Source organism: Propithecus coquereli, unplaced genomic scaffold (genome assembly GCF_000956105.1).
Source record: "Propithecus coquereli isolate 6110/MARCELLA unplaced genomic scaffold, Pcoq_1.0 Scaffold46, whole genome shotgun sequence".
NCBI lineage: Eukaryota > Metazoa > Chordata > Mammalia > Primates > Indriidae > Propithecus > Propithecus coquereli.
The window spans coordinates 7137140-7150517 of NW_012150396.1; the positions used below are offsets into that span (position 1 = coordinate 7137140).

Consider the following 13378-nt stretch of genomic DNA (forward strand, 5'->3'; position numbering starts at 1 on the left):
GATATCAACTAGGTGAGGCTGAAATGCTCATTTCAGTGTGATGTCCTGATTCTCAAAGTCTGTGAACCTTTCACTGTATTCTCCAGTTATTAATAATAGGTTTGTAGCAGCTGCATATTCTTTAAATGATTCACATATATCATCCTGCTCATCAGTGATCTTTGCTAACTGAGGAAAATGTTCATCCTAAATTTCCTGTTGAAGAAGAATTGTTTTGAAAAAAGATAGGTTTTTTTTGAAATGCTTGGATTTTTGCCACATACCATGTATAGACTTAGTTTTACCTTGGAAAGAAATATTCAAGTCGTTTTGATTTGACGTGATATCACACAGAAATGCTGTATTCCTGTAGACATTTTCTTTCAATAGTTCACTTTGCAGATTCTGTTCTTTATAAAATTTAACCGTTGGTTCTCGCAGAGGTAAAATTTTGGCTGACACCTGTCCCTGGGATAGTCAATGCACTTTAGAATGATACGGCAAATCCACACTGAACACCTCATCGTTCAACTTTAGCCTGTTACGAAACTGATGATGCCGTAACACATTTGTGTTAATATAGTTAACAATACTTATAACTGGTTGCAAAGTGTCACTTAAAATAGGTGCTTTAGCACAGATTTTGCTGATGCAAGATAACAATGAAAAGAAAGGAGAGCATCTGGATCTGTTAATACTTTTTATATCTGTGCAATAAAGCCTTCATGTTTTCCTGTCATGGAAGGTGCACCGTCTGTACGTACGTCACTAAATTTTCCAAATTGAGCCCTACTTCATGACATTTATCTTGAAAGTTGTTGAAGACATCTATTCCCGTGTTCTGTTCACAGGAACGTCCGAGTGAGTAACTGCCAGAAGAGGGCTGCCAATTTTGTTTATCTTTTTGAAAAACCATCTTTTGGTTTTATTGATCTTCTATATAGTTCTTTTGTTCTCAGTTGCATTTAGTTCTGCTCTGATTTTAGTTATTTCTTTTCTTCTGCTAGGTTTAGAATTAATTTGCTCTTCCTTTTCTAGTTCCTTGAGATGGTTTATTAGTTTGTTGATTTGTGAGCTTTCTGTCTTTTGGATGTGAGCATGTAATGCTATTAGTTTTCTTCTCAAGAATGCTTTTGCTGTATCTTGCAGATTTTGATAACTGTGGCCCCATTATCATTTAGTTCAAAAAATCTTTTGATTTCCATCTGGATCTCCTCCTTGACCCAGTAGTCATTCAGCAATAGATGGTTTAAATTCCATGACTTTGTGAAGTAGTGAGTGTTTCTGTTGGAATTGATCTACAGTTTTATACCACTATAGTCTAAGAAGATACATGGGACAATTTCTGTTTTTTTAAATTTGTTGAGGTCTGATTTGTGGCCTAGGATGTGGTCGATTTTGGAGAAAGTTCCATGAGCTGACGAGAAGACGATCAGGCCAGCTCAGGGCGGGACAGAAAGAGCAAGACCTTCTCCCGGACAGACGTGAGATTGCGGGACTGTGACGCACAAGAGACGGTGGATGTGCTGTTGATTCAGGCCGCCCAGCTGGCATCTGCCAACTCCTGAGCAGTGGCCTCCAGTGCTAGCTCTCTGTGGGTGGGCAGCCACCATTTTTGGGGTCCACAACCCAGACTCTGAGGTACGCTACAGTTTCGGACAGCACCCCTCCCCTAACCCGGGTACTCTCATGCTGGGCACCGTGGTCTCTGCCCTTCCGCGACCTGTTGATTTGGCCAGTCAGGCCTGTGTTGGTGGGCGAATTTTGAGTGCTTCCCCGCTATGCTAGTTCCCCAGAGGTTGGAAATGCAGAGGCACTGGGTGGTCTAGGGCATCCCCCTCCCCTAGCCCAGCGACTTTTGCGCTGGGAGTGGAGGGCTCTGCCCCTGGAGGTTAGGAGAAGGAAGAAAAGCTGCTTTCCCTGTGCAACTGGCATGAATCTGGGGCCTTGGCCCAGATCAATAATTGACATCCCCCTGATTCGGCAGGTTGGACCGGCTTAGGTCATCTACTGACAACATGACTCTGAGGCCTGCTCTCCACATCCAGGCAGCTGCCCACATTGGGGTCTGTGGTCAGGGAAGGAAAATCCTGGCCAGAGACCCCAGCAGGTGCACCAAGCGACCCCTCCCATCAGGAGCAGCCTCCCAAGGGTGGTGGAAGAGCCCTGAATAATACATTAGCAGCTCCCCTTAGCAGTGGATCAAGCAACCATAGAAGCAGTCACATCCAGGCTGGTAGGCAGCAGCTAACATCTGCCTTGCCTCTACCCCCACTTTAAGGGGGAATAGGGTCCAAGTAACCTTCAGGAGTGGTAAGACCCTTCCTAAAGATCGGGGCATTAGTATTCCCCATCCAGGGGACAAGAGACCAACACAGGCATCAGATCACCTCGATAACTGGCTCCTCCACACGATCTACAACCAACAACAGAGGGTAACCCCACAGCTCAACACAGTGCCCTCCGTCTCAAGCTATTGGAGGGCAGTGGAGTCAGACACACATGTGTGATTCACCACGTGGGAGCTTAAGCTGGGGGACCAGACTCACTTATCTCCACTGGCAAGAGGCGAAGACAACAGGGCAGAGGTAACCCAACTTGCGAAAATTACCTGTAAGGCAGTACGGGACCAGTGAGCCTCCTCCCACCACCATCAAGGAACGTCCCTTGGGGGCTTGAAGTTAGGGGCACAAACCAGCCCCGGCACTCCCAGTTCTCAGCCAAGTACCCTGATGAGAGAACCAGTGAAAGAACACAGGAAATATGAAAGATCAGAGAGAAAAGTCACCCCCCCAAAAATCATTAGATCCTCAAAATCAGACACTAATTTAAATGAAATGATTAAAATGACAGAGGAAGAACTCCAAATGTGGATTGTAAGGAAACTCAATGGAATTGAAGAGAAAACAGAAACCCAACACAAAGAAGCCATGAGAACAATACAGGAAATGAATGAAAAATTCTCAAAAGAAATTGAAATACTACAAAAGAACCAAACAAATCCTGGAAATGAAAGAGGCATTCAAGGAACTACAAAACACAGTGGAAAGCCTTAAAAATAGAATGGACCCCACAGAAGGAAGAATCTCAGAGCTTGAAGATAATGCCTAGATGCTAAACGAATCAGATGAAGAAAAAGAACACAGAAGCAAGAGACAAGAACAGAACATACAATAAATGTGGGATTATGTAAAGAAAACAAATATAAAAATTATAGGCATCCTGGAGAGAGAAGAAGAAAATATACTATTTCTTGGAATAGTGGAGAAAAATATGCCTGGCCTGGCCAGAAACCTAGATACCCAGATACAAGAAGCACACAGAACTCCTGGGAGACTCAATGTGAACAGGCAATCACCACGTCACGTAGTTATCAGGCTGACCAAAATAAACACAAAAGAGGCAATCCTTCGAGCAGTAAGACAAAAACAGCAGATAACCTACAAAGGAAACCCTATCAGACTAACTGCAGACTTCTCAACTGAAACCCTACAAGCCAGAAGGGACTGGACAACCCATCCTCAATCTTCTAAAACAAATAATGGCCAACCTGGAATTCTTTACCCGGCAAAACTGAGCTTCATCAACGAGGGAGAAATAAATACTGTTCCAGGCAAGCAATCACTGATGGAAGTTGCGAAGACCAGACCTGCCCTGCGGAAAGTACTCAGACCTGCATTATACACCGGACTGCGTCATAGACACTCAACAAAGTAAAACCACTCGGGAGTTAAAGTCCAGAACCCGGATTCCACGATGGCTTGAGAGGTTAAAACAAAACAGTAAGGATTTACCCAACAATATGAACAGAAATCTACCCCAAATATCAATGCTCTCAATAAATGTGAATGGCTTGAATTTTGCTTCAACTTCTGATTCCTCTGAGTGGGATAAAATGCTCCCCTTTGCAGATTAAGAGCCGGCAGCCAAAGAAATTCCCCCTCCCCTGCCTCCTCTCCGCCTCCCTCCGAATAGAGGAAGCAAAACAGAGGAGCGGCTCAAGGTGCGGCAGTTGCCTGTTGTGTGTGAATTCTGGAACACTGGGCGGGGTTAGTTTAAACATGCAGGTGGCTATATTGTGGGTGGACCCGAGCATCTTTCTATACCAGTGAAGGCTGTTTCCATTTCTTCTGCAAGTTGCCTATTCATGGTTCCTTCCTGTTTGCAGTTGAGCTTTTGCTGATTTTCTTCTTGATTTTTAGTAGCTCTTCATGTTTTAGGCATCTTTGCCCTTTGGGTGTGACATAAGTTGCTAATATTTTTTTCTCAGTTTATTTTTGTAACTATTAAACTTTATGAAAACAAAATACATATACAATGAAATATACTCATTGTAATTCTACAGTTCAGTGAATCTTGACAAACGTATATGCTCACATAACCTCCTTCAATCAAAATGTAGAACATTTCCATCATCCCAGAAAGTTCCGTCTTGCCCCTTTGCAAAGTCTCTTTGACCCCAGGCATTATGGGTAAGTAGCGTTTCTCTTTAAGAGTTTTAAAGATTTCGTTCCTTTGTATTTTGGCTTATGTTGCATCTAAAGAGACACTGGCTGTCAGTCTTGTCTTTGTGCCCTTATATATAATCCTTTTTCCCCCCTCTGCCTTTGAGATTTATTCTATGTCACCGGCTTTCAGCAATTTGATTATGATGTGCCTCACTCTGGTTTTCTTTGTGTTTATTCCGATGCATTTTTCTGTGTATGTGCTTTCTCAAGCTGTAGGTTTATACTTTTCACAATTTAATAAAATGTCGGAGATTATTTCTTCAAATATTTTCCCGGTTCCTTTTTCCTGTTCTAGGGCTCCAGGTATGTCTAAGGCAGAGCGCTGTGTTTGTCCCACAGGTCACTAAGATTATTAGTTTCTTCTTAGTCTTTTGTCCGTGCTTCACTTCGGAAAGTTTCTATCGCTGTGTCTTCACACTCACTGATTTTGTCTTTGGCAGTATCTATTTTGTTCTTAAGCGCATCTAGAGAATTTTTCATTTCAGATAATGTATTTTTTCAGCTTTAAAAGTTCCATTTGGTTCTTTTTTGTGTTTCTCATTTCTCATCTCCACATTTTCATGTTTTTCTTTAAATCTTTCAGCTTATGTACAATATTTGTTTTAAAGTCCTTGTAAATTCCATCATCTGTCGTTTCTGAATTTGTTTCTGTTGAATGATTTTTGCCCCCTGCTAGGGCTTACATTTTTCTGCTTATTGACAGAATTCTGGATGTTGTGAATATAGGTTGTTGAGTGCCTCGGTTTGTTGTCTTCCTTTAAAGATATTTGTTTTGTCAAGTTGTAACTTGCAGATCAGTTTTATCATTTCCGGGCATTTTTAAAACCTTTTTAGGACAGGTGTAGAGTAACCTTTACTTGAGAGCGAGTTAAGTGCTGCCGCTCAAGCCTGCCTCTTCCAGGCTCGCGATGGAACGTGCCTCTTGCTGAGTGAGGTTTTCCGGGGTGGTTGGAACCCATCCGAGAGGTCTCTGGCACATTCTTGGCTTGGACTCTAGGGGTCTCACCCCATGCATGCATAGGCTAGTGTTTAATAAATGTCTCAAAGGAACCACTGTGTGTATTTCTGGAGTTATTTCTTGTCTCCAATACTGTGCCCCACAAATTCTACCTGCCTCATCCTCCCTGTTTTTTAACCCTGTTCTTTGACTTCAGTGAGATGCCTGTGCTCTCTCGCTGTGCTCCTTCCCAGTGCCCTGGTCCAAGAAGCGGTTGAGCAGAAAGCCGGGCAATCACAGGGCTCTCTTCGGTTGTTTGCTTCTTTCTGGAGTCACAATCCTGCACCGCCTGTTGTTTAATGTCCGAAAAGAGTGATTTCCTGTATTTTGTCTAGTTTTTTAGTAATTTACCATGGGAGGGCAAGTTTTTTTTTTTTTAATCAGTAATTCCATCATGATTGGAAGTGGAAGTTTAGAGGAACTTAATTCCAAAAGGAACATTGCAAGGGAGGCTTGATGACTGTTTTTACATTAACTACTGAAGCTTTATTACATTTCAGTCTGTAGCCCTTTTAATCTTTCATATGGGTTTTTATGCTATTTGAGTAAACTCTCCTCCGAAGCCTTGCAAATGGTGAATTTCTTTTCTCTTTAAAGGTTCTTTCTCGTGGAGAGGTTATTCATGTGAAGATACTTGGAGTTTTGGGTCTTATTGATGAAGGCGAAACAGATTGGAAATTGATTGCTATCAACGCGAATGATCCTGAAGCTTCAAAATTTCACGGTAAGACTGTTACTTTCTGAGAAACAAAATAAATTCGTGTGTCACTGGAATTCATAGAATTTAGAAGGAGCTAACGTAAACCACAATTCCTATATATGGGCGTTAAATTTATATGTTTTGCTTTTTATTCTCTCCCTGCAGATTATAAGGGCAGTTCAACATGATTTTGTCTGAGTTGTGTCATATTGTTAGGCAGAGTAAGAGAGAGGAAAAGATGTAGACAGATAAATGGTATTTTAAACTAAAAAAGTACATCTAGTGGGCTCCCCTCCATTCCTTTCCCCTCCCCTCTCTTATTACCTCTCATCTTCTTCCCCACCTCCTCCCTTCCCTCCTTCCCTCCCTCTTTCCTTTCTTCCTTCCTTCCTTCCCTCCTTCCTTCCTTTCCTCCTTCCTTCCCTCCTCCTTTCCCTCCTCCCTTCCTTTTTTGTTTTCTTTCTTTTACAATTGTGATGGCCCAACTGCTGTTGGGAATTGTGAGTTTTGAAAGCGTCCTTGGAACTAGAAATAAAAGCATATAATACTGGCATTTTTGTCCTGAAATCTCTTTTGGTCATGTGACTACCAGGAAAAAACTAAGGAAGGACTGTTCATGAATGACCATAGCTATTTCTACACCTAGTTTTGTCTTGTCTCGTGCAAATGAAGGGAAAGATAACTGCCTTCTGATGAAGTTTTGACATCCCAGAAATTCAAGTTCCAGAAATAGCTTGGCATGATTTAGAGCTGATTTTCTGTGAAGTTAGATTTCAGTGTGAGTTCTGGCAGTGCTGCTTCCTGGCTGAATGACTTTGGGTAGATCGTTCCTGAATTTCAGTTTGTGCATCTATAAAGATAATTGTACCTACTTAAAGGCAATAAAGAGACGAATTATTTAAAGTATCTGGCTTTCACATACCAAATGTTGAATATATGACATCTATTATTATTATTTGATCAATTTTCCCCCATTTTTCCTTTTCGTTTCATCCTTATTAAGGATCCTGTTTCCTTAACCTAATTCTAAATTAGAAAATATACCATTTCTAAGATGACTGAAACTCATTAACACTCAGTGTGTTAGCCTCTCTTAGTTTGTGGACATGTAAAACCTTTTCTTGCACATGGAGTAGCAAGAGGGAATTTTTGCCATTCTTGCATGCACTCGAGAAAGGGAGAGGTCTGATATGGTGAAGCGCATGTAAGGTCAGGGTGAAAACCAAAATGAGAAAACTACAATTAAAATATGAGACTTGAGTCCATAAATTACATATATTTCTTATCTATCTCATTATTTTACCTGGTTTTGTCTATTTTCATATTTCTCATTCAAATATATGAAGAGTAAATAAATTTTATTCAGTTTTGAAAATTTTTAGCACCTTAACTGCTTCTCAAATGAGAGTTGACGATGTGGTAGTGCCACAGCCAGCCAAGACAAATCGTCCCACTAATTCCCTTGTGACCTGCCACGCCGAAGCCTTGACACTCGGCGGAGGGACGCCCCTGCAGACCGGAGCAGCCGGGAACCTGCATGGAGCTGACCTCCAGGGGGAGTTAGCCCAGCGCCGTTGGAGATGTGATTGAACCTTTTGAACTGTCTAGCATACACCAAGCTCTGGCGTCTGTTCTAGTAGATATTATTGTTACTAATTTAGCAGATGCTCAGGGTTTAGGTAACTTCCCCAAGTTTACGAACCTAGTAGATAGTACGTGGTTTGAGCTCCTGTCTGTCTGAAGTAAAGTGTGAATACTGTGGTTCTGCACTAAGCAATGTATGGTCCGTCTGTAGTACTGTGCTGGGCAAGTCACACTTGCTGCTAGTCACTGACAGTGTCTGTAACTACCTGTGTTGAAGCCAGACCACAAAGCCTAAGTACCATACTCCTTCCTGAGTTGCCCAAGGATCAGAATGAAAACGTTAACTCTGTTCATTTTATTTCTGTTGTATATTCAGAATGAGATGACTTCGCACTCTGGGCATCTGTCTAAATTCCTTTTGTGTTTGCTTATGTGCAGAGACATGCAGCAATACTGAAGGCAGTTGCGGATTTAGGTTGAGAAGGAATTATTGGACTCAAATAATTAAAACAAGGAATTACTGTTTTCAGAGGAAAAAGGACATTTTCATTCCACTATAAGTGAACACATACATTATTTTCATCATGAAAAACACAACAATCCTTCTTCATAATATATTTTTAAAATTCTGGAATTAAAAGACTAGTTGATGCTATTGGCGTGTTTAGCTCTGAAATGATACACTGACATTGCGTTTTATGTTTATTTCCAGAAAGAGTAAAACATATGGGGAAAGTGGAAATTGCTTATTTTAAGGACATTTGCGAATCGTTCACACTGGTTAGTTCCTTAAGTACTCATCCTTTCTATCTACATCTTCTAAAATAAGTTCTGTCATTTTAAGAGTTACAGGTTTTTTCTTCTATTACTTCTCATTCCTTTTACCTTTACATTATTATTAATATAGTCCACATCTTTACTGAATTTTCTTCTTTCTTCTCCCTTATTTACAGTGATCCAAGAAAAAAAATAAATGTAGGAACAAATTGAAAGACAGAAGAAATTGTAGTAAAATGTTTCTTAAATCATAAATCATGTTTTATTTCATTTTATTTTATTTTTTGAGCTACGATCTCACTCTTTTGCCCAGGCTGGAGTGCAGTGGTGCCATCATAGCTCACTACAGCCTTGACCTCCTGGCTCCAATCATCCTCCTGCCTCAGCCCCCCAAGTAGCTAGGACTACAGACACCTGCCACTATGCCCAGCTAATTTTTTTTTAATAGCAGTGAGGTCTGGCAGTGTTGCTCAGGTTGGTCTTGACCTCCTGGCCTCAAGCCATCCTCTCACCTCAGCCTCTCAAAGTGCCAGGATTACAGGCATGAGCCACTGTGCCCAGCCTTAATCATGAGTTTTCAAAATCATTTAATCGTAGGTGACCTTATGTAGCAGCCTTTTTTTTCCTTTGAACTCAAGTTTTGACGTATATTTACCGTATCTCTCAAACATTGTCTAGCTGTTCTCACAACCATCTTGGACGAGAGACAGAGTTTCTGTTGTCCTGCTGATTTAGCAAATGTTAATGGAGATCGTACCTGGTCTTACTTTTTCGTCTTCCTTAGCCTGGTGAGTTTGCTGTCTTCGGTGCTCTTTTCACACTAGCACTTGCTGAAGTGGGGAGGAGGGGGCGCCAAGTAGGACTGAGAGACGCTCAGTAATTGCAAGTGTTAAAAGTTTCTTGAATTTGTGAAGAATTTTTTAAATTTTTAAAAAGATCATACGGGCATACGCACAAACAATGAGTGCGATGCGCACCTCCCGGGGAATGGACACACTTGAAGCTCAGACTTGGCGGGGAGGGGGGCAAGGGCATCATATGTAACGTAATCATCTGTACCCCCATAATATGCTGAAATAAAAAAAAAATCAGTTTATACAAAGTGACTACAATATTTAGTGACTTCTATTGTATCATAATGATCAATTCATCTTGTAAAGGGACCTACCTTGTAGTCTGAGAGGAGTTCCGATACGCATATGGCTTGTTATTTTATGTGATGTCACAGGTTAGAAATAGAAGCTTCCCAGGGGTGAGTGGGCCTCAGAAATAAAGGAACTAGCTTCACGATTTTGAGATTAAGTGAAATACCTTTTGTAACAATTTGTGATTTGATTATAGTAAAATAATAGGTATTTGGATTCATATTAGTCAATATTAGCTAATAGATAGCTATTATCTATCTATTTTTGAAAAATTTTCTTTAATCAACAATTTTAATCTTAAATCAAGCGACTTTAAAAAATTTTGGTAGGTATCTCTCCCATATTTACCTTCTAAAATCACAAACACAGGATTCCAGGTGGCATCTCTTTTGAAATACAAAATTAGTCTTATACTTGGAAATAAAAACTCAGATGCATAAAAAAGGTATATAAAATGAAAAGTAAAGTTCTCCTTCCCACCTCATCTTGTTTCTTATGCATGTTTTTAGTTCTTTTGAGTGGCTGCTTCTAATCTATAAGCAATGTGCTTGTACCTCTATTTCTTTGTTTACATATTTGCCATGTTGCCTCAGGTTGCTACTTTGAAAGGCGAAGAATTTAAATTCTTAAACATTTCTCAATTCCGTTACCATATTTCTTCTTCTGTTATCTTGATAACTCTAAGTGTTCACTTGGAGCTGTATTTGTTGCTTCATTGATCTTAAACAATAATTCTTCTCTGCCCAGTACAGAACTTAGAGCATTAGGTTTCTGTATTTTTATCCGTCTCTGCCCCTTAAAACCCTGTTTTTGTCAGTTATGCTGTTATTTCTACAGTGTCAAAATTTATAATGTGTAAGTTATATTCCTTAAGTATAATTGCTTTTCATATTCTGCCTTTCGGTTGAGTATGAAAATTAAAAATTAGTGTTTAAAGTATTGTATAAATATTATTCATCTAGTTTATCATACTGCTTATTGAGTGGTCAGTTTTGGACGGACTGTTCTCTGAGCCTGCTGCACAGACAGGTACCATCATGGTATTTCTTCTCGTTGCCCTCCTGGGTTAGTTCTGCTCTTTCTCAAATTCTGTCCTTCTCTCTTTTTTGTTTTCCTTTTTCATTGTTCTGGTGTATATTTTCCAAAATTTTTTTCGGGAAATTAATCCCATGTTTGTACATGTCCAAAGTATCTTTTGGGGGCGTCACCTTCTACTTAAAAAGGTTAAAAATATCTAATGCAATAACTTTAAATTATAAATTACTGTGTATGAATTGAAATTTCTATCACAAAGGAGTGATTTTATAACAATGTAAACATTTGTCATCTATGCTTCTTATTTGACAAATAAACAAGAGAAAGGTTAAAAACATTTAGGGAAGGGCAGTTGCTGAAATCTTTAAAAAAATTCTATAGTTTTCCTGGCATGTGTATAATACAGGAATTTATAGAGGTTATTTTTTGTTTTCTTATACTTTTTTATTGCTATTTAGACATTTAAAAATTAAATCCATTCTATTAATTTAAACTACCTTAAAGAAAAGAAGCTGTTATTTGACATGGTTAATCACATTTTTCCTTTTTTGAAAACAAAGAGGTCTGTTTTGGTTTATAGACACTATGTGTATATATTATATATTTTTATATTTTTTCTTTTTACTATATTAATATAGACACATTCAGGTTGTGATCTTTAAAGAAGTTTTGGTGTTTTATTTGTGATAAAAGAACATTTTATGTTTATAATAAACGTGCAGACTTTGGTAGGCCATAATATCCAGTTTTATTAATAATATTTCTAGTTTTTAACTTTGACATGACTGAATTAAAACTAGCCATTGCATCAGAGAACATGTTTCAGTTTGTAAAATCGGTTATTTCTGGCTATGTTTCTGTAATTTTAACATTACTATTTTAAATCTTCAGGTTTTGCCTTCTGAAACTGGAGTAGCCACTGTGAAAATCTAAAAAAAAAAATCCAGATAACATTGGACACCGAATTCCTTGTACTGCCTGATAGAAAATTGGCCGCTTTGGCAGGTTCTTTAACACTGGGAGAGCACTGAGACCACTGTGTGCATTGTAATTAGGGTCCAGGCCCTAATGCTCTTGATGGTACCTTAATGGCCCGAAGGAGTTAATGAGACTCCCAGGGCACCTAAACTGTTACTAGAGAACGCCCTGACCATTAGGGGTAATAGCGCTTGGTTATGAAATAACCAAGTTCAGGACTTTTTAAGAGGATTGAAATGCTAGGGCATGTGTAATTTTTCTCTGGGTTAAATTAATCACCTTCTGTAATGTGGAGCTTCACACACTCACCAAACAGATGTTTGAGCCTCTTCAGAACTGCCGGTGTTGCCTGAGGACCTCAGGTCGAGAGAGAGAATGTCATGAGGAATAATTTAGACCCGGCTGCTGTTGCAGTTTGCAGAGCAATGAACATTTCTTTTGTTTGGTCTTTAAATGAATGAAAACTATAGTCCGTTGTCCTACAATAACTGTTGCCTGTGTAGTGGTTTCATGGTTTTAAAAAACGAAAGAATTTTTTCAAAACATTGAAATCAGACCAATTATATTGATATAGATACATTGTAGATGGGTCAATTACATGAGCAATAAGAGAACTATTTAAAATGAGACGGTTGGGATTTTTTTCAGAGGTTAGCGTCATATTTGTCCTAAATAATTATTAGAGTTGGTTTGTCTTTCATATATGTAGAATTTCAACTTACGTTATGGAAACTTAAAAGTCAAGTCAAACTGCATAGGTCCTTTTATTGTCTTTTGAGGGAGGAGTAAACATGTTGAAGCCCAGTCGATTTGGCTTGGATTTTTATTGGCTACGTAAACACTTCTAGTGCCCCCGTAATTATTATTTTAAAAATAAGTAAATTAATATGGTATTTGATTTTCTTTCTTGCTAAAACACAATGCTGTCATTCAGGGGGGAAAAAAGGAAATAGCATAGTAATCCTAAGGGAAAATGGTCATGTTGATCTTTGTGGGAAGAAAGAATTGAATGCAGTTTGCTTTCCTGGTGTGTTGAAGACAGTAGAGCACGCTCTGGCTTGGAGGGGCTGGCTCATCAGCATCGTCATCCTGGGAGCTCTGACATTCACAGCAGTTACTGTGTGCCGAGGAGCTGTGCTGAGGGCTCCTTTTGGAATATCTACTTAATCTCCACAGAACTTCAGTCAAGATGTGCTGTTGTTTGCATTCTTTATTTTTAGATGAGGATACCGAGGCACTGGGTGGGAGGGGCATGGTTAGCACCTTGCCCAGCACCACACCCCAGCTACCCAGTCCAGGCTGGCTGCAGAGCTCCTGCTCTCGCTGCTGCATCCCATCACCCTCAAAGATGCTGGGGTGGTCGGCTGTATCTGTGGCCCTGGACAGTGTTGCTTTCTGAGAGTGCTGACCATTTGCTCTTAAATAATTTAGGCATCAGTGGGTTAGTGATAATTAGAGGTCCCAGTAAAAAGGTAGCTCTCTTGATCTTCATCCCTTTGATTTTATTAATAGGAATACCTTAGTAGGTGTGGGTGTGTAGGGATGGGGTGTGGGAGGAGGCAGTTGAAGAACAGGACAGATTGAATTACGTATGCTATACTGAAATCACTGGGAGCCTGCTGTCTCTTTTTGAACCTTGACTTCTTACAGTTTTTTAGGTTTCGGTCATCTTCTT

General features: G+C 39.8%; 1 protein-coding gene across 1 annotated transcript in view; it reads left to right on the plus strand.

Moving 5' to 3' along the window:
• PPA2 (pyrophosphatase (inorganic) 2) overlaps positions 1–13378 on the plus strand; it is a 92876-nt gene that overhangs the window by 57158 nt on the left and 22340 nt on the right. The window contains exon 7 of the mRNA XM_012655132.1: positions 6082–6208. Within this exon, the coding sequence (XP_012510586.1) occupies positions 6082–6208 (127 nt within the window). The remainder of the gene's footprint in view (positions 1–6081; positions 6209–13378) is intronic.